The 25,185-nt window shown below is 39.4% G+C and overlaps 3 protein-coding genes across 4 annotated transcripts in view; 1 reads left to right on the forward strand and 2 right to left on the reverse strand.

Moving 5' to 3' along the window:
- ube2h (ubiquitin-conjugating enzyme E2H (UBC8 homolog, yeast)) overlaps positions 1-9,220 on the reverse strand; it is a 25,193-nt gene extending 15,973 nt beyond the window's left edge. The window contains exon 1 of the mRNA XM_044185536.1: positions 8,930-9,220. Coding sequence (XP_044041471.1) covers positions 8,930-8,982 — 53 coding nt within the window. The 5' untranslated portion in view covers positions 8,983-9,220. The remainder of the gene's footprint in view (positions 1-8,929) is intronic.
- Positions 9,221-10,171: 951 nt separating this feature from the next.
- Positions 10,172-15,024, reverse strand: zc3hc1 (zinc finger, C3HC-type containing 1). The gene is made up of 10 exons (XM_044185534.1): positions 14,837-15,024; positions 13,947-14,049; positions 13,559-13,709; positions 13,354-13,437; positions 13,100-13,227; positions 12,820-12,959; positions 12,348-12,618; positions 11,978-12,181; positions 11,307-11,519; positions 10,172-11,121 (listed from the first exon to the last, which is right to left on the reverse strand). Exons 1-10 carry the CDS (start codon positions 14,968-14,970, stop codon positions 11,047-11,049), a joined length of 1,503 nt encoding a protein of 500 aa, XP_044041469.1. The 5' UTR covers positions 14,971-15,024; the 3' UTR covers positions 10,172-11,046.
- Positions 15,025-17,054: 2,030 nt separating this feature from the next.
- klhdc10 (kelch domain containing 10) lies at positions 17,055-25,128 on the forward strand. Of its 2 annotated transcripts, XM_044186352.1 has the most exons (10): positions 17,114-17,285; positions 19,702-19,798; positions 20,084-20,305; positions 20,443-20,597; positions 20,809-20,957; positions 21,093-21,177; positions 21,795-21,861; positions 21,939-21,986; positions 22,169-22,308; positions 22,820-25,128. In XM_044186352.1, exons 2-10 carry the CDS (start codon positions 19,786-19,788, stop codon positions 23,027-23,029), a joined length of 1,089 nt encoding a protein of 362 aa, XP_044042287.1. In that variant the 5' UTR covers positions 17,114-17,285; positions 19,702-19,785; the 3' UTR covers positions 23,030-25,128. The 2 variants fall into 2 exon arrangements, with proteins under 2 accessions (XP_044042286.1, XP_044042287.1); XM_044186351.1 differs by lacking the exon at positions 19,702-19,798 and having other exon boundaries at positions 17,055-17,285.
- Positions 25,129-25,185: the final 57 nt, after the last annotated feature.

Here is a 25,185-nt window from a genome sequence, read left to right on the forward strand (position 1 = left end):
CTATACATGTGCAATGTTTCATCTAAAGTCCTAGCCTGTGTGTAAATGTTCCTGTGTTTGAGCATTAAACTTTCTATGTATTAGTGCACTGCATCCAGCCAAGCAGGATTACTGTGTGACCTCCACTACACTCAGCGGTCTGAAAACAGAGGCAGCTACTGTAGCACAGCAACCATCCTGCCACAGCAGTCAGAGCGAGTGATACGCACGGTGTTACTGTGAGAGTGTGATTTAATTTCTAAAGTTCTACACCAAACAAACACCGTTCTCTCCTGCAGCCATCACCAGCCAACCTCACTGACCCACTCCTCAACTCTCTCCGTCTCTCACACTCCTCTCTTATACTGAGGTTAAAGTTTTCCCCCAGCTGTTTACTTTGTTTTATTGCTCATTAAGGCGAACTCTCTCTTCTCAATTTGAATGCAGATTTGGAGCTATTTCAACCATCAGAACCCCCCTCAAACCCTAGCTCATTGACTCAGTAGACAGATAATCCTTTCGATACGTGTTGAGCTAAGGGACGAAAATGGAAATGAACCAGACAAGAGGCCAAGTTTAACAACAGCTCCTATTCATCCAAACTCCAGACAGCTTGATATAACTTTTCCATTTACAATACTATGGCAATAAGTATTTCCCTATGCCAATCTGATATTTTAGATTTTTCTTCCTGTTTTATATCTACTAAGCTGTTAATAATCAATCAATATCCAACTTGCCTATTGCTTGAGTTGTCCAATAAAATGAAATGCACTCTGGATTTGGTTTAAGTAAGAAGTACTTCAAAGTGAAACCAACAAAAGTCAATCACTTCGATAAATTTAGCTAGATATATTTGACAAAATGCTAAAAAGGACTACTGTGGGAGAGAAAAAACATTATAGCAACAGAAACCTAGATACTAATTGTCACAAAGTTTATAAACTGGGACGTTTTAATTTGGGTACAGCTGAAAAGTGGATAATCATCAAGCCAGCTTGACAGAACTCAAAAGGTCACAAATGCTGGTTTAGGGTTCTTTACACGTATGGTGGTCAGTGGTAGAACAGAGGTAATAAGGAGTTTAAATGTACATTGCATGTTTGCTTTACTGATTTGGAAATTTGGAAATGACATACAAGCTAATGCTATTGATACTGCCAGTTATTTGTGGTCCCAAATCTGATTTAGACAAGCCTAGTTCCTTCACTGTGGGACACAAGGGGGTCCTTGCTGTTCATGACTGCAATGACTGGCTCTGATAACTGAATAGAGGTGTACTGTCATGTTAGTAACAGCCTGCAGTCATGCCAGCTGCTCTCACTTCCCCTTTTTCCTGCCCATATCCCACAAGAGATACGAAAGATCTCCCCTCTGTGTAGACCTGCTCAGGGGAACTAAAGTCTTACTAACCTGTACTACAACATACTTGTAAACAGATTAAACATATGTGATTGTTCTATGTGGAAGCAAAACTAATGAATTAGCCACAAGGAGTTAACTAATCCTTCAAAAACTAGGCTAGAATAGTTGTGATAAAACTCACGTTTACTAAGACTTAAGCAGAACTATGTAGATCACATTATAAAAACACTATATATTAGGGGTGCGATATTAAAACATGATGATATTTTTTGCTGAGCTGAAAAGCTGTCTCACAGAGTAGTAGCCCATCCAGCTGCAGCCAGCATGAGCTTCATTGATCTCTGACAGGATACTGGTTACATATGTGACAAACTTTAACCCTGAACAAAACAGCCCTGTTATCCTCATGTTTATTCTTTACTTTCACAACTACTGCTGCCTCACAAATTATCTTAGGAAATGAACTAGACAGCAGACCAAAAAGCCAAAATTTTTGGTCAGATAGTCAAGTTCTTCTGGTCATGGTCATAAGGCTTAGGCTAATAATGAGAAATGCGCCACAGCACTGGAACTCAGTTTAGTGACAATTATCCCAAAACTATCAGGCCATAAAGGTCTACGCTATGAGTGAAAAGGCTTAGGCCTTGGTACAGCAGTGCTGCTGATACAGTTCGCCCTGTCAGCCACTTTGACAGGTTACAGTATGTTTTGCTGTGGTTATGTTTATGGAACTACTATGAACTATGTCAGTAATATGGAATCAAGTAGGGTACCTTCCTGCTTTTATTGCGTCTCCTTATCTGCAGCTTTCCCAACATTCATTCAAGTTTGAAGAGCCAAGCACTGCAAAACAATGTATGTGTGTTTATTGTTAACATGTTGTACTTTGGACAGGTCACAGGTTTGGCTGTGTTTCAGAAAAACAAAGAAGCATTCTCCTTTACTGTACTGAAATCTAGCTCAAAATGTTGAATCTAAATTAACAACTATCCTTTCAACATCTCAAGTGCGGTGTTATTGAGCAAAGCTGGGCGGTTTGTTCTCGAAGCACCCAGCTCGTTCTGACACAAAGTATTTAAATACTGATGGAGCACTTGGTGCCAGCCTGTGCGGTCTGTGTAAAAAAATAAATAAATAAAAAAATTACCTGCTGCAAGGTTTTACATATCAATGGACGTATGGCCCCAAAGGCCAGTCTCACTGAAATCCACATGTAAATGTCTGGTAGCTATTAAGTGCTGCACTCAACTGGATGCTGGATGGGAAGTAAATTAACTCTATGAATGCCTCAGTTTAATTTCTGCTTTGAAAATTAAAACGGCATCTACAATTTTAACACATTTAACATATGATAAATCAAAAGGATGACGTCTCCAACTGTAATTATGACAGTCACTTTAAAGTAAACAAAAAAGATGACATAAAACGTGTGATTATATAACAGATAGTCTAACATGTTGAACCTGTGTAAATTTTACCTGGTCTCATTCACAAGTGTTAATAAGACTAACGTTCACCTAGAAATGTGGAAACACAGAGGTATACCATCCACCCCTGAGGCTAAAATACCTTGGGATGAATCTTTTCAACCGACATTATTGTAAAAGCTCTTTGCAATCCACAATTTGCACGTGCAGTGAAACAATATAAAGATCTATTTTTTTTTAAATCAACCTAAAAAAAAACCCCGAAACAGATATACTCAGCTGAATGCTCAACAGTTAACCCAAAATATTATAATCCTCTTGCAATGCAGATTTAGTTTCCATTAAATACAGGCCTGAGTATACTATGTTAGTTGATGGCTACCTTCCTGTGTGAGAGATGGAAGAGCACAGTACTGCACAGGCTAAGTTCTTTGTCTTCTCTGGTGAGAGATGAGAGCCCACCCACTGCAATCAAATGTGAATCCTTCAGCTGCTCCTCCTCTCAACCCTTCACTAAATCAACAGTCTATTTACAGCAATAGCACAGAGTCCCTGTGTGTATGCACGCGAGTGAGCTCCGTGCACGTACACAAAAACAAAATGATTATTAATGATCACAAAACTGAGCCAGGGCAGGAGAAACAATGACCTGAATCTGATGCAACCGTTTAATGAGCAAATCTACCAATAGACAAGACAAGATTTGCGGTCTGTTGTAAAATAAAAAATAAACAAAAAAAAACAACAACCTGAATTTCAACACTGAAATGTTGAGGAAACTGCTAACAAACCTGAATTTCAGTGTAGTGAGAGACCAACACATGGCTAATTTTATCAACTTGATACAGACGAGATGCACACAGGCAGATTACCAGAAAGAGTTACGTATAGGGTGTGGATAGTGTAGGTTGCACTTTTTTGATAAGGCTCTTTTGCTTCATACTGAGGCTATTTTAGCCAAAACAAAGGGATACTTTAAAGTCAACATTTTTAGACAACTGGGTTCAGTGTCACTGGCCCATATGAAAATGTATGACCAAACATATAGCTAACCTATCGTCACTCCTTTGATTTCCTACATTAAAGCAGCAGTGCGCATGAGCAGCAGAGGCAGACTGAGCTCCCAAGTGCCAGAAAAAAAAACATGCGAAACAAAGAGAGGAACTTCAGTCCATCTGTTTTTCTAAGGGAACTCAGCCATGCGTGCAGGAACCTTCACTGTTTGCACTGTGGGATTAACAGTGATGGCCTTAAATCTCCTACTGTCAGAGATGCCTTGCTCCTGGACCCCCAAAACAGGACTGTCAATCAAGGTGGGGGCCCCCTGACTAGACTCATTCACAATGTACTAGGTTACCTTATGTTAACTCATGAAGAAATAAAAAGGAAAAAGAGCAGGAGCTTAGCTAGGCCTGGATGATGTAGCACATTTTTCAGAATACCTGCATGGATGCAGACAAAGGCATATGTATACTCAGCAATCATAAAAAAAAGGAGATGTAGATAGAGAGAAGCAGAAACAGTAGAGTTTTTAAGATTTCACACTGAGAGAAAGAGATAACTAAGACAAAAGAGATAAGACAAAATTTAGGAGGAAAAAAAAATTTTATCCTATGATTAAATTCTTTTCATAAATTTCCACAAGCACACAGTCCAAGAACCACAACATTAAAATCTTAAGACATACACTATATTTGACTGTATATAAAATAAAACGATTTGAATTTAGGTATTATATTATCAGCTTTCCCAGGATTTGAAAACACCATAAATATCTCAGTTCAGCCCTCTTAATGCCATACCACCACTGGTTGAGTATGTACAGTAGGTGGGCCATTCCCAACATTGTCTTGTTAAGTGTTTGAGCTTCTTACTATACTACAAATTAAATATTAGGAAGGAGGAAAAAACATGGCAGAGGTGAACTCCAAATATACTGTAGATTCCCATCCAAACAACATGTAATTTGACTGTGAATAAATTGCAATATCTGTTTTGTGTTTTTGTTAGTCGTGTGCTTTTATATCTACAATATCTGCTGTCAAAATAATGCAAAATGGTTTTCTGTAACCTTCTTAGCGTCTTTGTGTCGTCTACTGTAAAGTTATTTCTATTACACCATGATAACAAAGCAAAAGTTTCTGCAACATCATCACCAGACCAGAGCTTTACCCATTCTTGTCATGGGTTCATCATGCTCTTAGTCAGGAACAGGCAGAAAACTGCTGGTTCCTTCCCTACAGTAACCTGCGTCTAGTTGGTTCAGTCCCGCAATAATAGCGCTGGGTGCAGATTAGCTGCCTGTGACTATGTGACATGGTCTGACACAGCAGCAGGAGGTGGAGGTCACAGGGTCTTCTGTAAACGGGAAACACAAAGACTCTGCTGCTGATGCTGTCCGGATGTCATGTTAAAGGGGCACAATGGGTCCGAAACACCAAGCGGAGAGCAGATAAAGCTCAGGATTGGTATTCTACTCAGCGAGGGAGGAGGGATGTGGTGGGGGAGGACAGTACTGCCTCAACAGTCACTGGGGGGGGGGGGGTCCTTGAAGTAAATCTGAAAATGCTAACTCACCTTGAAAGGAGAAAGATGAAGCAAAAACATGACACACAACATACCTGTATCATCTGATACAGCTGATTTGGGGGTGAAATGATAAAGACCAATATACACTGGTATTCATGCCAGGTATCATGACGAATACTGGGGCCGATAAAGCATGCCAACACCCCTCCGAACATCTCCCCACAGTCTCGAATATAATTCACTGATGGCCATGCTTCACAGAACTGCTATCCAATCACTTTTAGACCTTCCGGCAGCAACTGAAAGGTTGAAAAGTACAGCTGAAACGCTGAATCGTTTTGTTTACATAAAAATGTCTTAACATCCCCTCTGATGTAATGAGATTTCATTTATAAACAAATATACACATCAAGTCTTCAGGCTTATGCTATTATAAAGATAAAAAAGGACAATGGCCTCAGAGCTGAACAAAGTGAGGTTTACTGATTTGAGAGAAAGTCTCAAACTCTTCTCCTTGATGCTAAGAACCCATTAGTTTGCTTACATCTTTTAAAAGGGTACCTATACATTTTAAATTATTAAATCCCATTACTTTCATATCACATAACACATCTATATAAATTAAAAATTAATTTAAGTGGGAATTTCTAAATCATTGTATTACTGTACATCACAAGAGCTTGTGTTAGCATTCAAAATAGGCTTAGTCTTTTGTAATCCACCTGTGCTCAAATTCCAGCAGCTTACTGCTGGAAAGCATTTGTAAAGCGAGAAGACCAATGATGAATACATGCAAATAATAGCACAACTACCTACACAGTATGTGCAGTAAACCCCACACAACTAGGCTGAATGTAAAGCTCTTTGAAATGACACACTCTTAAACTCTTGTTCAAGAACACCATGATCCAAAATTAAAGCAACATGTCCAAGAGCAAGACTGAAAAGCCAGTGGCCAAAAGTTCATGGAGGTCATTGGAGAATAACACTAATTTAAGGTTTAGGACTACAGTTTGGCAAGAACTGGACAATAAACAAGTTGTCTCTTGCCACTCAGGACTATACGTTTGCAAAGGGGGTGGGGGGGAAGAGTAAGTAACAAAGAAAAATACAGTGTATAGTCAGTGTAAACCAACACTTAATGCCTTCTCTATGACTCTATTTCATTAAATAGAACAAAGAGTTCAGTCTACTGGCATGCAAACAAAGACTGTACATTTGGTGCAAAAAGCAGGCTGCCATCCATCGGCTTGGCTTAGGACAAAGCTTAAACCCAATGATACTACATGCTGAGGTCATTCTGACATTCATTTTCATGAATTCCCTAATGGCCTCCGCTCTAGATTCTCAGCTCTCCGGTGGCCGCAGCAAATTAATGCGTGAGGGCTCTCAGTGTCAGCCCATCAGAAAGAAGCTGCTCCTGTCTAAAAGACGGTGTGAGTTTCGGGTTTTGGTTACACCAGGGGGAGACGCAGGAATAGGGAGCACAGAGAGGAGGTTGTTACTGCTAGTTTTGCTCTGGGGACACAAACAGAAGGAAGGAACTGTTTCCCATACCAGTAACCTGGAGCCCTCCAAACTTTAACCCAACAAGACAGCCTCGTCAGCAGTGAGCCCATGTGCTATGTAAGCCAGTAAATCTCAAATCTCAATTCTGTAGACCTACATTCAAACACACATAGCTGTCTTCCTTAACACTTGCTGACCACTGCTCACCCATGCTATCGTAAAACACACACAGGTCATTGTATGGAATTGAGCAGGTGGCATACAGCAAACCTGCTCTTGCCTGTCAGTCAAGTAGCTCAAGATGGAGAGGGGGTGTGCTACTACTGCAGGGCTGTGTGTGTGCTGCAGTCCTTAAAAATCCTTGCTCTGTCTGCTTCACCACTCTGCCATGGCTTCCATAGCCTACACATAAGTGGAGTTGAGTGGGGGAAGCATAAACTTGCTCAAACAAGCACTGTTGCTAGCTAGCAGACGTAACAAAATGCCTTAGGCAACAGGCCAAAATAACAAGAGAAACATAGCTTGAAAAGAACTACCTGCAGCGTCCTTATTGATGTGTGTTCACATATTGCAGCCACATGCAGTTTCAAATGTAAGGGCCACTGATAATCCAACTCTAATGTGATAGTATGAGGCAGGATGCGCAATGAAATGCAGAATCAGTATTGCATAAGTCTGATATGATAGGTCTATATAAGCAAAACTAACTCAGAATACAGTAATTCTTCAGTTTAATTAAAAACGTATAAGATCAAACTACCAAAACGTTCAAACTTTTCCTTTTCACCCATTGGGACAACTTCCCTTTGTTTTTGGTTTGTTTTGACCAGCACAGTTCTAGCCCCATATTTGACTAAGCTGTACTGCCATCCCATCAGCTGTTATAAGTCCCGCCCTCTTGTGGTTTCCGGCTAGTAACAGGCTACCCAATCATTAAGCTGGTTTCCACTGTACTGGGACAAAAACAAAACTACTTGTTCACACTGTTCTTCTAGAACATTGTATGGACTTGAAATATGTTGTTATGGTTCGTTTTTAGAGCTCCCTCTTCCAGCTCTAAGTGAAGTTGAACAAATAAATCAGCAGTACAAAAGTAAACATGGTGACAACGACTTGAAAAATAGAACACACTAGATGTTACCTAAAAGTTCAAGCATTCCACAGTGAAAACGACAGCAGGCCCATGACACCTGCTGTACCACTTAACAAAAAGCTGCCATGTTCACTTCCAGTTCCAATATTTATAAAAACCACAAATTACAACCACTCTTAAACGATAAAAGGTAGCCTTCCATATATTTGCCTGCAGACACTGAAGTACAGTGAGACACACAGATCAGGTGGCCATTTTGATGTTGAAATTAACCAGCAGACTAGCCAACCAGCTCAGCAGCGTTAAGGTAACATTTCAAGTGGCAGATTCAATAACACAATTAGAAAACCCTTAGTAGTGTTACAAAGCAAAGCTAATAAGACCCAGAATGCTATATATGCTGATATAACACAAACGTTTTTACGAGAGTGGAACAAAAGACAGCAGCATTTTCAGTTGACGTTAGCCATACGTTATGTAAACAAGCTGTGGCAACGTGTAAATGGGCAGTTTAACTTAACTCTCCTGACAACAACGGGCTGGACAAAGAAACATAAATGGCCATAAGGTGTTTAGAGTCTATCGCTGCCTGTTCTGTTGGTGGTGCAATAAGATGAAACACATTCCTGGAAAAGGAGAATAACGTTAGCGTCTGTTCGGATGTTTTAGTAATTTTCAAATATAGACATCAAGTTAGACAGCTAACGCTAACGGTAATGTTACAAATACAGATTTGGAAAAATGCTAAAAATGACCTGACACCGATCTGATTAGCTAATACAGCTGTCCCGATAAGCGATTGAAGGTTCGCAGGACAGAAATAGCTAACACTTGGCTTTGCTAGCAAAATGTTGTTTACACAAAAACACCAGTCATTCACAATGAAAAGCTCTTTCTGCTTTGGGTTACCAAGGTATACAAGCAGCATCAATACATATGGTTTGCTCACATCACATTTGCACATACATCAGGACATAGCTGACTAGCCAGCGATTGAGAGATTCTTGTTTATGTTCAGAAAGGATACAGTTTCACCACATCGGTATCCATTCGCCTTTTACCCGGACTTGGAGACGACATTTTTGCTATTTCCACCGCAGAACACCACTAAGTAAACTGAAAGCTAGCCCCCGAAACGCTAGACAGTCTAGCAAACTGTACTATCCGAAAGTTAACATTTGCGTTCGGAAATGTTCACCGCAAAACGTCTTCACAGTTCAATGTCTCTGTCCTAATGAGTAACTGAGCTAACGTTAGACCTCTGCTGTTCACTGCCTCTCAGCGTTCTGACCATGGCTCTGACAAGCTAGGATCACTCCGCGGACAACGTCATATGTGTGCGACAAAACCCTTATAATAAATGGCTGCCTTTGTAGTTTTATTTAGAACACCTTTGGTATCTTAAATTTCATGTCAAAGTGCCATTTGACACCACTTATATTGTTGTTTTCTATTTAAGAATAAAAAATAATCAAGACAGATAGATAAACATTACTATTAAAACATTCTTCAGGATTTTGCAATTCAGAAGACTACTCATTGCAGTGGCACTGTGTCTTTGTTTTGCCTGTTTTCATTGTTCTCCAACTGAGGTAAATGACACACCCAAATGCTGGATACCAGAATATATACCACAAAATTTCAGGCAGCTGACAGTCCTTGGAAGAAAACTTTCTCCCATAGATACAAACAGTGGGAGAAATGTTGCTGCACATTGATCTTTGAATCTTTTTTGGGGAACAACAATCAATTTTCTTGAGAGGTTGAAATATGGAGTATTACAGGATACAAATTAGACCTAATCAAGAGAATGTTTTCAAGAGTACAACCATGGCTAAAAATATATCATTGCTCCAAGGATAGCCTCATACCTGCTTTGACCAGCACTTGTGTCCTTACAAATAATTAAATCACAAGACTACCTTTCAATAAAATAAACATACAACAGTCATTTGTATAAAACTGTGAATTCTAAGGAACATACACAAAACTGTCATCCCTCTAAGCCAAAGAAGTTAAGATGTTTACAGGCAACAAATGGCTGCCAGAGAGTGAGTACTGAAAGGCAACATACAGCAAATGGAATAGATGAGCCAATAATCCCAAGTCACATCCATGTGAAATCACTGAAGAACCTTTCAGTCACTGTGTAAGCTGCAACAAATATTGAATGTGTTTTCCTTGTTTTTACAACATAATTTCATTAATTTCTAATTATTTTTTTCTTTTGTTAAAATGTCAGAGGAACGACATGCAAAGTGAGACAAACTTTCAGAAGAGCATTTTATTAAACCCTTTTAGGAAATTCTACGGAGATAAAAGCACATGCAGATAGAAATGACTGAATTAGCAATGAGATGTCAAGCAGAAGGCAAAAAGGAAGTACAGGCATCCCAAATCTAATTCAAAACAGGTTTGAAATTCATGGCACATGGTTCTACCTTCCTGCAATAATCAGGATTTTAGCATTGACTAAGTGAAAAAAAAACATTTCACTACTCCAAAAAGGATTCTGTTCTTTTCAAAGAGAACTCATATCCACAACAGTACACACACAAAATGACTTCCTCACAGTTTTTTTTGCTTTAATGTTTACCACTCCCTCAAATGACTCAACATACATTGAAAGTAAACATTGCCTTTCCAGTGTCAAGCCATTTGGCCCTTTCTCATGATCATGGATTTCTTGTCTCTTTTATTCCACAGAAATCCAGACCATCATGATGTCACGAAGGACTACCGAAGCAGACTTCATGTGAGGTTTATAGTAGATGCCTTGCTTGTGGCCAATTTATATGCTGAGATGTGTTCTATTATTTGATGAATACTTGTGTACACACATGATACATGGCCTATATAGCCCCCCACCCCAACAGCGGCACATCCCAATTTTCATGAAGTAGAATTCAAACATTTTAATGCCACACAGGCATCCTTCACATATTTCACTGTTCACTGAGAAGAGACTCATTAATTTGCCTAAAGACACAATCAACTTCCTTCGACTGTAAACACGACTTTAAGAGGTGGCATACATTGATATGATATGACACTCCTGTCATTAGTACTACAGACTCTGTACCACAAAAAGAGGGCAGGTCAGTTCATCAATTCAGTGTTGTGATGCTGTTAGAAGGAAACAGTCTACTGAGATGTAGAGGAGGATACCTGCCACTGACGGAATATATCAAACACCCTTTTAGACTTGTCACGAGGGCCCTGGGAGGAAAGAGAGAATAGAGAAATGTCAGATATTATTTAAATTAAAGCTACATGTGGTAACAGTGTAATAAAAACAGAAATTAGCATGTATTGCTATGCATCATTTTCTGGAGGATGTGATGTGATCATTTTTGTTGAGAATGCTTTGTTGTAAAATGCAAAGTTCAGAAGTTTTGACTGGCCTGTGCTGGACTGCCTCCTGCTGTATTAGAGTTCTTCTTCATGGGCATGAGGAGGTCGAGAGCAGCCTTCCAGCCCTGCTGATGAAGCGCTGAGCCTCTATCCAAATAGGGGATCGCCCCTGGATCCACATTTTCTTTTCCCACAGAGATCCAGGGACACCAGTCTCTGTGCTGAGCGAGGGGGTCAAATGCATTCCTATGCAGGAGCCCATCCTGAGATAACAGAGAAGTAGGTCAAAAAAGCAGTTTGTAATTCAAAATAAGTAATGCAAAAACACCTCTTTAAAATTTAACTAGGATTTTCTCTCATGATTCTTTGGGAAACAATGTTTAGAATAAGATATATAATCTGTGATCTCCTTGTGCCTATGAGAGCTTGTCAGGTATGCTGATATTATTTTGTGATGACATTTCAAGTATTTGCGTAAATGTGTAGTGTTCTCCTGGCACCTCCTGTGCTATGACTATGACAAAACATTGCTTGCAAACTAGGTGCTTTTGACAATAATCGTCACCTTGGAATCAAATGTTTAAATCATTGATATTACTCTCAAAACATTGCCTTAATGACCAGGCAGTACTACATTAGAAGTTATTAATGTGACACATGGAGCCCTTTGCCATAATAAAAACAGCAAAAAAACAAGTGAAATCAGCAGTAATGTTCTTACAGGACCACCAACTGATGAGAGGCACAGGCGTTTAGGAGGATGTTGCAGGCTGGCAGCGCCATCAGACCCAGAGTTGTCCCCTTGTCCTCTACTGCGAGTTGCGGACCTTTTGCCCCTGGTCAAAGGACTGGGCAGCTCTTCACTTGGGCTTGGTGAGTCTCTGCTTCGGGAACGCAAAGCCACGGGGGAGGAGGTTCCCTCACCCTGTAACACACACCAGAGCATGGTAAAAAAAAAAAAAAAAGCAGCCTGGCTCATCATAGATTTCATTTGCCTTTGTTATATATATAAAGTAATTCTGCTTAAAATGAATATGTGCATATAAGCCTAGCTTATTTAGCTGGTCAACCTTCATTTTCTTAAAGCTTGCCTGGTCAGAGCGGGTGGAGTCCTGGCTCCTCAGCTTCATGCGACATGGAGTTGTAGCAGGGGTGGATGAGCCAGAAGCAGGCTGGTCCCCCTGGCCCTCGTGCGTAGCTGCTGGGGCAGGAACTGTTGCTTGAGCAGAGGGGCCTACAGTGTTTGGTAAGGCATCTCCATCGCCTCCTGTTCCCTCCATCTGGTGGAAGTTCCATAAGCCCACCTTGCGCATACAGTACGAGCAGGTGAGGATGGGCAGGTTCATGGCGCGCAGAGTGGGGCTAAGATAGAGAAACCCACGGTTCAGACATCTTGATCAGGAGAAGGAGTGCTACTACATTTTGTGCCATGTTTCTCTCCGTTTCTAAATTACTCTAGTTTATGGCAATATCAATTTGTGTGTAATAGAAAATGTGACATAAAAAAACATTAAAAAGGTGTATTGAAGAATCAAACACAGCAAAAGAGGCGTTTCATTTCACCTTGCAGCCCAGCCACAGAGAGAAACAATGCATGCAGCCACCTGGACAGCCAAAGGTTCAGGACATGGAGTCCCTGTCTTTCTTTTTTGTTCTTCCTCTATCAGCTGCAGTAGAACACTGATAACATCCTCAGTCAGTGACTGCAAGGAAACAGTGGACATTAACTACATGTGAACAACTGAAAACGCTATGTTTTTTGAATAAATCTACAATGTTCACAATATTTCAGAGGGCATTTTTGTCAGTATCCAAAAAGGCTTAGACACTTCCTCTGCCGCACCATAGACTTCAGCTGCTCCGGTTTCATGGCTGGCAGCTGCTGTGCAAGGAGACAGGCGCTCTGGAAGCGCTCTAAGAAGGCAGTGAGAAGTGCCGATGGTTCACAGGCTGGAACCAGCCAGAACCGCTCTGTAAGGACATCAACATTCACCTTGACCATCATGTAGATAACTCAGGGTTAATTCAGCTGAAATTACATGGTCATGTTGAAGATCATTTTTGTTAGTATATACATGCAATACAAAATGCTCCTACCTGGGCATGGAAAGTCAGGCCAGGGGCAAAACTTCTCATGCTGTGTCTGAAGCTGCCTCGATATCTCTGCAATGCGGGATTCATCTATTAAAGAAAGAGGGAGAATTGCTTGACCTTTAAATTTTGGCAGACTGGCAACATCAGCCTAACCTTGCCATAATAAAGTGTGACATTGTCTTTTTCTGTCGCTTAAAGTTTTGCTCACATTTTTCAAAGTCTAAAGTTGGTTGTAGTGATGCACAAAGGAAAGCCTGGCAGCTGGAGCACTTGAGCATATCACAGCCAACGTTGATCCAGCCATATCTGGCGCACATCAGAGGGGACAGTGTGCGGGGTTTGCCTGCCCATTTCAAACAGTGCTATGCTAAGGAAAATTTCACTCAGTCACAAAACATGTATTGTCACATTATTACTCTGAATGAAAGCAGATATCTCTTTCCCACATGGATCATATAAGTTTCACCGTAAGTCAAATATCAAAATTATAGATCAACAAGTGCTGTCTTAGGGATCACATGGTTGTGTAATGTAATAAAACAAACAAAAAAAAAACAGAATGCCTCATACTGGGTCAAAATGAGTAAAAAGGATATTGAATAGGATTCCACTCTTGAGAAAAAGGCTTCTTTGTTCGTTGCCTCACAAGGTGCTTGAGTGTTGCTTTTTACTTCCAGAACATTCAAATCTCCTTGTCCACTGAAATCCACACAAAGGGGGAAAAAAGATCTTCAGTTTCAACACACTTGCTTATTGTTTGAATGATTAAAAAAAGATGCAATTCATTAAATCTGCGAATTGTACATTGTACTGTACATCCAAATTTCTCATAAACTGTCCAGCTAGACAGGAATGGTTGGTACAGGGCAACCGAATTTAATTAAACAAGTAATGGATAAGGGGTTAGTTAATTGGTGGGAATAGGAATTTTAAAACTAAAACTAGCAAACTAAAAAGCAGACAATTATGCATCATTTCACTTGAATGAAACTTGCGTAACAGAGAAAAAATGGAGTAGCTCCATTCTTCCTTGCTGCTTAACAAGATCTCTGTTGTATTATTGCGCAGTATAAAGTCTATCTAAATGTGTTTAACCTGGCCTTGGTGGCTCGGCAGCAAGTGGACAATACTCTAGAAGTGAATAGCAAACTAATGGAGTCTCAGGCTACAACAAAACTTTAGGTACCCACCCCCTTATCTGTAACTGTGCAACGGGAGCGCTAACACGACTACCACCATAACAAATCTGTTCGATAGATGGACTAAATAATAAGCGCAAAAATAACAATGGTGTGTAAACTCCCGTTCCTGGCCTACAGACTCCCAAATCTGCGGAGACGTGTCCCACTTCAAATTACGCTGAGTGCAGGCGGCTAAACTAGCAGAACTGCCAAGCTAAGTGGCTAACCAAACTAGCTTATGGCAACTTGTTCTTCGGCCCCTTTAAATCAAAGAAATAGCGCGCAATTGTTCAAAAAAATTGCACCTGCTGAATCCGATATTTGTTGACGACACTCCTTCATTAAGAATTTCGCGAACTTTCTCTGGAGATGTAAGAGAGGCATTTTGTTGATTAGAGTTGCCGAGACGATCCCCACGACTGCCGCCGAGAGTCGCCATGATCGGCTCTGAGGTCCCCCGGAAAATAAACCCTGCAACCAATCGTTCCGCTTTGTAAGACCGACCACAAAAGAGAGCTCACTAACTTGCCTGGCTTCTCCACTGCCATCCTCATTTGAATTTTATAGGTGCTTTATATCTGGTAGAACATACTTATTAGAATATCCTTTTGTAAGTATTTATCAAGTGGGAAGTATTTATCCCGACAGAAAACCAGATGTTAAAATGTGTCTTATGTAAAGCACTTTGAATCGCCTTGTCAGCTAAATGTAGGCTACTTAAAGCGTCAAAAGTAAAAGTACTCATGCATAAAAATGGCCCCTGTAAGAGTAAATAATATTATATTATGTTATCTGATTGTTACTACTGATGCATTAGCAGTAAATTAGCAGTGTTTTGATATAGTTGGTTGAAGTGGAGCTAATCTGAACTACTTTATATACTGTTGGGTAGTTTAATCTATAACAGTCCACAATATCTTATAATGTGACCATATAAAAATCATAATGAGCAAATTAATGTAGCTGTCAGATAAAATTAGTGGAGTCAAGAGTGCACAATATCCGACTGAAAAGTAGTCATGTGCAAGTATAATGTAGAATCAAATGAAAATACTCAAGTACAGTACAAAATGTACAGTACTTGAGTAAATGTGGGCTGAATTAACCCTCTAAGAGGCCCCAAAGCAAAAATAAGCTGAGGGGTTGCACACTCTGTGCACTGTGTAAATAGTAATTCATACTTCATACTTTGTTCATGGTAACTTGATTAAACACTAATTTATTTGGGTATATGCACCATGTAAGCACAAAACTAACTTACATAAAGTATTTATAACTACATCAAGATTAGGTAATAATGCATGTGTCACCTTAAGGCCCCCATCATTTCGGTTACACAGTCATTTAGTGGGGTATACAGTATTAATAAACAAATTAGCAATTAATATCATTACATGAAACTACTTGCCACACTGCCTTTGGGCCCCCGATCAGTGTAGGTTGCTCATTTTGCCCAGTTGGTAATCCAGCCTTAGTACTTACATCCCACCACTGCTGGTATCTCATCCTGAGAACAGTTTCAGAGCTCCAGTCCACCCTAAAAGGAACACATATCCTGTAGAGGGTACTATTTAGTCATTTTGAACAGCTACCAGACTCAACCCAACTCAAATGAAAGCTGACATTGAAGTCAGGGGTCCCAAACATCAAAGACCCCCAAATGAAAACAAATGAAAAAAAAATGATTTTGTTTAATGGATATCTAAAAAAACATTTTGTCAGGGATAGGATGCTGTTTTATAAGGTAGGCCAAAACCATGTTGAAGCAATGAATACTTTATTTTTAAATAAGGCTAGCCTACTTTGAAAGGCATGGAGATTATCTATTATATATATTATATAAACTATTATTATAAGTTTTTATCATGGTTTTTTGTGATATTGTTTGCTAGTGTTCAGGACCTTAGCTGCCAATGGGGGCGCTAAGGCTATGTCTTTGATAATATTGCTAGTAATGGATGTTTTAATGACATGAAGATGAGGTTACATTCTATGACTACAGAAATATTATGTAGGTTGTTTTTTTAAGGCTGGTTCTGATACTATTATGTTTTTAGCCAAAATACCTAAATGAAATATAAAGGTATTTAGTAGCCTATTCTCCAATAGCATTAGATACATGGTCAAATTTTCATCACAATGAATGAATGGTTGATGATGATAAAATGTATTGAATATATTATTGAATGTAATTGAAAAAGGTGAAATGTTGTGATATTTTAAAATACTCAGGAAATGTGGTAAAGTTTGGGAGTTTGGTTGGTGACAATAGTACATAGTTTCTTACGTGGGTAGGGTTCTGCTGGGGGAATGAGCTCAGTGAGATATTTATAAATTCTTGCAACAACCCTGCTAGTGTTAGCAGTTCTTAGTGTGAAATTTGAACTTTATATTTAACCACATGAGTCATTTCCAACACCTAGAGGTCCCTGGACCGCACTTGGGCAGAAAAAAACTGTTGTTGTTTTGGACACACGCGCAGTCCCGCCCATTCCTAATGACGCAACGTCCTAATAACAAGCGCTCTGATTGGCCACAGGTCTCACAGCCGGGGGTAACATTTGTGAATGGCTTCAAAGTGACTGAGATGTGGAATGATTTATAATGTTTTATCGGCACTTTAGCAGATGTTTTTATTTGATGTGACATTCTTCAGGACTGGATTGTAACGGGAAACGATGTCGGACGCTGAAGGTGCTCGCAGTCCAGACCAGCTGAATAAATTCGAGAAACTGACAGGCAGGCCGCCACACGGTGAGACGTTAGCAAGTCGGTCAACAACATTAGCAAGACATGCTAACGATAGGTTTTAACGTTACCGTTGGCACATTTTGCCTGTCGAATAAACTCTGTGTGACTGATATTAGCTACTCCACATACAATGTCACTTTTGCAAGTTAAGAATTTAAACGTTGCTCTTACTGGTGACATTGCTAGGCGTAACTTTAACGTTCAAGCTAGCAGCATCCAGTAATTCTGCTTGCTTGTTAGCAATCATATCCAAGGTAATATGTATTATAAAATTAAATGTGGTTATCATAACGTACTGTCACCGTTTGTAAAATCCCGTCTTTTAGCTGTACAGCCAGCTTAGTAAGTTACATGGCCTGACACACAACCATTGATTACTAGGTCTCGCTGACCCGAAAACACCTTAATGCCAGTTTTAAGGCTGTGTTTTTGAGAGATTCAGGGCTGTAAACTGCATAATTTTCTTTGAATTTAAATTATAGGCGTATCAAAATAATGTATTAATAACCATTATTTGCAGAACATAGTACTCAATAGAAAGACATGATTGAGATCATCCATCAGCCAGGAAGGACTGATTCCTCTTTGATTCTAACATTTTCCATTTAGATGTTAGTATTAGATTTTAGCAGTCTGATATCGGACAGAATTGTCAACTTGTGGAGTGGGCGGATTCAAAGGTCTGGACCCTGGCAAAGATTTTAGTGTTGTGGTAAATCTTCAGTACAGATCTGTACACACCTGCGGCCCAGCAATGTATAGTACACAGTCCAACTCCGGTCCCTCAGACTGAAATATCCAATGACCTAGATAACTGATAAGACAACTCCAAAAAAAAATATTTATTTAGCTTTTATGCAATATCATTCACTTTCAGAACTAAGTGGTTACCATACTAGATGCTGTAAATAATGCTTTTATATTGTTGCTTGCCACTTAACTGACCTTAATTAGCCCTACTTGGTCTCGTATTTTATTAAATGCACCAACATTTCTAACAAATGCTAAAAGAAACCTGAGGCCAATTCCTTTAAAAACCCAAACTCTTGCTGTGAGATGTTTATTGAAAGTTTTTACAGTGTTTTTAATTACAAGTCAGTAGAAATGACTTTTGTAACAGATTTCACTGAGTACAAAACAGAAAGGTGTGTGTGTGTGTGTTTCCCCCCCCCACAACTTGTATTCTTACAACCATTCTTCTGTTCATGTTCCAGCCATGTTAGTAAAAGTTTAGGCCTGTCTCACATGTCAGAAGTGAATGTAACATTATCTTCAAGTATGTAGTAATATGCAGCTTTCTGAACACACTTTTAGCTGTTTATTTAGAAGGGTTGCACTTTTAAGTTTTGGTAACATTTAGTTCTTGTTCCTCTGGTGTTTGACTGCACTTATTGTAAGTCTTTTGGACAAATGCATCTGCCAAATGAATGTAATGTAATGATAGAAGCACCTGGACAGAGGTGTGCCAGTGAATCGTGGTCTGCTACGAATCTGAACTATTTGATTAAGTTTGAGATAATAATACAACAGCCAAAGTAATTAACTTGCAAATTGGTGTTGTGTTACTGGCATTCAATTTGTATCAGTGTGGATGTTTGGTCATGCCACTGCTTCTACATTCCTCTACTCTGTCTCTGTACACTCCCCTTAATTGCTGTGCTTTCCCAGTCCATTACAAATCCTGATTATTAAAAATGCATTGGTTGGCTGAAATATCTGTTTTGAGTTGTAGGTATTCTATTCTTAGTACATTAAACAGAGGTACAGTATTACATTTGGCTTAATGTGCTCTGCATTCTGTCATGTGCCTGCTGATAGAAACTTGCTAATCCCTCAGGCCAAACATCTCAGTATCTCAAATGGTTATGTTTTTATTTTTTGCTATTTGCATAGCTTTCCTTATAAGGTAAAACTGCGAGCCTTGCAGATATTGTTGTGAATGTCAGATTCTATATCTCAACTACAGCACTGTATGATAAGAGGAGACTTATTTCTCTGTCAGCTTTAGTGTCAGTGCAATTTAATTTGGACTGCACTACATAGGCCGTACATACATTATAATGAGGAGGACACACCTATTGCTTAAGTATCATTGAAGGTTTTTACAGCCTTTTGTCTCCAAGCAGATGTATTAAGTTGAGATTCAACTGGGTGTGAACGCAATGCACAAAGAAATGCTATCATGATCATTTATTTTAATTAGATAACCTTTACACAAGTGACTGCATGGTGTTTCCCTGCTTTCTGTCAGGGAATGCTGGGATATACTTCAGCATTCTGTGAAACATGAATACATGACTTTTACAAAGCAATTCATTGTCATGATTACACAATGTGATGACTCCATATTGATCAAAGTGGAAGGATTTCAGGACATTCTGAAAAGCCATGAAGTGGATACACATGCTTATTTTTTCAGGTCCTGTCAGATGTTGTAATAAATACAACCATTGATCCAGTTTATCTTGTATTTTGACGTACTTCGAGGAACATTTCGTTCGCCATGGGTTTATCAGGTAAGCAGCAGTCAGCTAGAGTCACTTCCACGGATATTCTGTATCATAGCAACCAAAGCGTCTCAGCTGAAAAAATGCTGTGCCTCCAAAGCGCTCTCAGCTGGGTGTTTTCAGAAGAGGGCCTGGCGTTTTCAGCTGGGAAAAAATGTTTTGGTGGACACAAGCCCTTAGGCACTTGTAGCTTTTTGTGTGTTTATCTTATCAGTCTAGTCTTATGTCTGTCTAGTATCTCTGTTAGCAATCTCCTCCTCTACATCCTATGTAACTTTGTTGCTACCTCTCCAGGTCATCGTACTCCCCCCGCCCGCAGTGGGCATCGCTGTGTTGCTGACAACACTAACCTGTATGTGTTTGGAGGGTACAACCCTGACTACGATGAGTCAGGAGGCTCAGAGAATGAAGACTATCCACTGTTCAGGGAGCTTTGGAGGTACCACTTTGCCACAGGCTGCTGGCAGCAGATTCGAACAGAGGGCTATATGCCCACAGAGCTGGCGTCTATGTCAGGTGAAACGTTGTGTATATAACATTTTGATACTTAATTGTACTTGCACTCATTAATATTTTATACTCAAAACAAAATCCAATTTTCTGTTTAAAAAATGTCTATGAAAATTGTGTTTGGTGGTGTTGTGTTTCTTCAGCTGTTTTGCATGGCAACAACCTCCTGGTGTTTGGCGGAACTGGGATCCCCTTTGGTGAAAATAATGGCAATGACGTACACGTTTGTAACGTGAAGTACAAGCGATGGTCGCTGCTCAACTGTCGGGGGAAGAAGCCCAACAGAATCTATGGACAGGTAATCTCATAAATCACCATGTCATTTGATTGCTTTCTGGGCCAGATTCAGTTTAGGGATTTGAAATATATTGTAGAGACTGGTTGTAATTTAAGTTTTTTTTTTTTTCTAAAATCCAGTTGGATCCAGTGGATACACAAATTTTTAAACTCTCAAACTTTATTAGAGCTGCTTCTTACTAGGCTGTTATTTCATATCTTTCCTTTTTCAGGCAATGGTTATCATAAACGGCTTCCTGTACGTGTTTGGAGGGACAACGGGTTACATCTACAGCACGGACCTGCACAGGCTGGACCTGACCACCAGGGAGTGGATCCACCTCAAACCCAACAACCCTCCTGACGACCTGCCTGAGGAACGGTACGCCTTTTATGATGCCTGAATGTGCTACAGGATCAACCCAAGCTAGAGATCGTTTTAGTGTAGTAAAACTCCTTGACTTGACGTGCTGTGTGTGTGTGTGTGCGTGTGTCTCTGTCTGTCTGTCTGTCACAGGTACAGGCATGAAATAGCACATGACGGACAGAGGATCTACATTCTGGGAGGAGGAACTTCCTGGACATCTTACCCTCTGGACAAGGTACTACACCACTAAGGGTAGATACACCAGACACATTTAACTTGTCACCAAAACTGTGTGCCAGCCAGAATTTCAAATTCAGAATGTTTCAAGTGCAAATCTCTGAACAACTTACAGCTTTATTTTTATGACCACTGAAGCAATATCTGATCTATATATTATATTTTTCCTCCCTAGCAAACCTGTCAGTGTGCTGAGGAAGATGAAAGAGATTTTTTCAAAGAGAACAGAATTTTCTGTGGTTTTACAAACAGAGAGAAAAAAGATCTGCACACACATAAATATACACCCAAGAGGATATAATTAGGTATGGATAGAAATATATATTTCTTTACTTACATACAATAAGATGCTGAAATTAGTGCAATACATGCTCAAGTGAAAAGGTGACATGACATTTATTTCGGTTATCAGACCATCATCAGTGGTTACTACATTTGTACCAATATGAAGATCTATGCAGCTGCAAAAACAGTTGAATGTAGAGACTGAAAGGTTGACTACAGTGTTTTAAACAACTCATGTACTGTGTTACAGTTTTGTACACAAGCCAAATCCATCTTAATCACTGCACTAAACATTCGGATTTGCAGTAATTTTGTGTCTTTTTTTAATAGATACATGCTTATAATCTGGAGACCAATTCCTGGGAGGAGATTGCAACTAAACCTCATGAAAAAATAGGTCTGTAGTCTGCACCTCATTATTAACTGAGCCTGTTGTTCTCATTCACACCCTTCTAAAATGTCTACTTTTGACAGGATATCCTGCTCCCAGGAGATGCCATAGCTGTGTACAAATACGAAATGGTGAGAATTTTTCAATAATGCTGTGCAACAAACATCACCTAATAAAAATACTTACTCTGCTTCAAAGCAGGTGCACCTCACATTTGATATCACATCCTCATTTGTTAAACCAAGTGTTGATTTGCCAGCTATCACATGTACAACTACATGAACAGTGTCTGATTAATTTTTCTGTGTTGTAGATGTATTTATCTGTGGAGGCTACAACGGGGAGTTGATATTAGCTGATCTGTGGAAGATAAACCTGCAGACCTTCCAGTGGAGTAAACTACCAGCATTGATGCCTGAGCCAGCCTACTTCCACTGTGCTGCTGTCACCCCAGTTAGTACAACACTACCCTTTCTAGTCATCTAATGTAACTCATAAAATTCATATATATGCTAAGTCCCTTGTGTTAATTGACTATTAGATAAAGTTCTGTCTTTTAAGTTATGTAATCAATGCAAAATGAGGGGAAAAAGCAGAACCTTTCCCATTGATCTACTTTTTATCAGATGGTATTTTGGTCCTTTTTTGTGGAAAATTTATTGAACTTTTAAAATGTTACTTTTACAATCTACACTGGCACATTGTAGAGAGGCTGCATGTTGGGGCTGGAATTTTTTATAATTTTGAACTACTACATGGCACCAAAAGCTGCAGGCTGATTTAGACACTGCATCATTTTCATTGCCCAACACACTGAAAAGAATTTGTCAGTCACAGTTTCCCACAAATCACAAATGATGGCCCATTGGGGGAGCTTAAAACCTCAAGCCGCAGTTAATTTCCATAGTAAACTCTGTACTGTATATAAAATAATCTTTCTCTCTTTCCTTCACTCCATCCCCAGGCTGGCTGCATGTACATCCATGGTGGCGTGGTGAACATCCATGAGAACAAGAGAACTGGCTCTCTGTTTAAGATCTGGCTGGCTGTGCCCAGCCTTCTGGAGCTATGCTGGGAGAAGCTCCTCAAGGCCTTTCCCCACCTGACTTCACTCACCACCATGCAGCTGCTTAACCTGGGCCTCACGCAGGAACTCATTGAACGCTTGAAATAGGCCACACAGTGGAGGACGGACAAATGAATGAATAGATGGGATGGGCTGGGCTAGACTGGGAGGAGATGAGGTCTGACAGAGCACAGAATTTCATTCACAAAATTCTCGGGAAAAATGCCCTCTCCCTCCCCTGCCTAACGTAGCCCCGCCTTAAAACCAAAAACAATGGGATGCCTTTTTTGGTTTGTTCTTATTTTTTTTGCAGTTTCAATGATGATAAAGAAAATAAATGTGGAATGTTTTATGGATTTTACTCAAACAGCTCCTCCCCCCCGCCACCATTGTTCCTTAAATGATGCCTTTGTGTCAAGCTAAATATGAATTCCTGCCCGCTTCTCATCCTCCAAACTGTGACACCTGGAAATACTTTAATTTGCCATGTCATGTTTTCAAAGACTCTCCTCTACCATTTTTTTAAAATAGGCCTTCTCTAGTACTTTTAAGAATTCTGTGCAAAGGAAGAATGCATGTGTATTTATTTGAACAACTAAATCAGTTTTTCTCGGGGTATTCTCATCACCTGATATTGCTGTTTGCACATTTTGTCTTGCATATTTGTGGACATTTACTTTTTTAAATAGATCCTATAAGCAAAGTAATGTTTTCAGTCTAAAAAGTGGCAGACAGTGGTTTTGCCAAAGGACCATGCCAGTGTTCTTGCACATTTTAGCCAATTTAACGCAAATCTCCATATATAATTTATCATTACTGCTGACATGCTGTAGTGTTTTCGTGACCTTCCAGCCTTTTTTGTCAGTTTCTTCCCTATGGTATGAAAATCAACTTCCACAAGCTTGAAATTTGCTTGAGTTACAGAGTCAATCACACTGATTTTCATGTGTTTTTATTGTTGAAGTTCAGTTATCCTTGCATAACTGACATAAATTAAAGCAGACGTGTTTACAGTGAGGGATTACCAATCTTAAATTTCAAGTCTTTGCGAGTTGTTTTTATAGTATATGGATGGAAACCTGTGTCTGCCCTAACTAAGTTATGGTATGCCTTTTAAAATGGTCATGAGTAATATGTTATCTGTGGTAAACTGGCTAAAACATACTGAGAACACTGTATACTCTTCATTAGTGTGTGAAGAAAAGGTTCAATTCTGGTTTTGCTTATGTCTGAGCCCTTGTATTTTCCATTATACATTATGTTACAGACTGGTCTGGAAAACCATCTGCAAAAAAGGTTAAAGTAAGGTGGGTATCTTCCAAATGATTTAATTTCTATTCTGTTTGCTTGCAACTCTCATCTGTAAAAAAAAAAAAAAAAAAAAAAAAAAAAAAAAAAAAAAACATGCAACACATCACTGTGAATTTGGTGCTGTTTAAAATTAATTTAAAATGATTTTATTCGAATAAAGACTTAATTCTGTTCAGACTTTTACTCCCTCTCTGTTGATGATACTGAAAATGTTTTGCACAGGGAGTTTAGTAGCAGGCTTATACAAACATTTGTTTATACTGCAGTGCCTTTTTCAAACTTAATGAGGTTGAAATTTCACAAATACAGGCAGTATAAGATCTTTGCATGTTTAGACAAAGGGTTTCTGTTGATAATTGTGTTTTCAAGTAAGTGAACATTTGAACCATTTTCAACAAGCCATTACATAGAAATCACTCAACATCTAAGTGGCAAACACAGCAATTTTGTATCCTGTTTCAAGGATGCAGGAGCTTTGTATTCTGTTCTTGTTAATGGCCAGACAGAGTAGACTTCAGAACAGGATGCAGCATATTTTGGGTCTTAATCCTAAAAGCACGTATTCAGCGTGTCAAGTTAATGTCTTCAATACAGTTCATATGTTTAATTAATTTAACTGATGCCAAATAATATTGCACCTTGAACAAAGTGTGATTATGAGGAATGAGGTTAGTTGAGACCCAGGATGAGATGTTGCTTAATGGTTTGATCTGCCTGTCCCTCTATTTCTGTTCTGCATAACAAACTACTTTGTGCATGACGTAATTACTTGCTTTTTATATTAACATCATTCATGGGGGACATAGTTTTAAAAAGGTGACCACTAAAATGTTGTACAGTAGGCTTGTGTGAATGTTGTGTTGGAGTACTGTCAATAAAAGTGTTCTGTAAATAGCTCTCTGTCCCCCATTTCCTTTGCTTGACTAATAATTAGTATGATACATAACAAAAAT

This window comes from Siniperca chuatsi, linkage group LG23, assembly GCF_020085105.1.
Source record: "Siniperca chuatsi isolate FFG_IHB_CAS linkage group LG23, ASM2008510v1, whole genome shotgun sequence".
NCBI classification, from domain to species: Eukaryota; Metazoa; Chordata; class Actinopteri; order Centrarchiformes; family Sinipercidae; genus Siniperca; species Siniperca chuatsi.

Coding starts and splice junctions, on each gene's coding strand:
- zc3hc1 (XM_044185534.1), bottom strand. CDS start 14,970: ATGGCGACTCTCGGCGGCAGTCGTGGGGATCGTCTCGGCAACTCTAAT. Junction 13,710..13,946: donor CAAGAGTGGAATCCTATTCA/ATATCCTTTTTA, acceptor TTAGCATAGCAC/TGTTTGAAATGGGCAGGCAA. Junction 13,438..13,558: donor AACTTTAGACTTTGAAAAAT/GTGAGCAAAACT, acceptor TTTCTTTAATAG/ATGAATCCCGCATTGCAGAG.
- klhdc10 (XM_044186351.1), top strand. CDS start 17,210: ATGTCGGACGCTGAAGGTGCTCGCAGTCCAGACCAGCTGAATAAATTC. Junction 20,958..21,092: donor GACGACCTGCCTGAGGAACG/GTACGCCTTTTA, acceptor TGTCTGTCACAG/GTACAGGCATGAAATAGCAC. Junction 22,309..22,819: donor ACTGTGCTGCTGTCACCCCA/GTTAGTACAACA, acceptor CTCCATCCCCAG/GCTGGCTGCATGTACATCCA.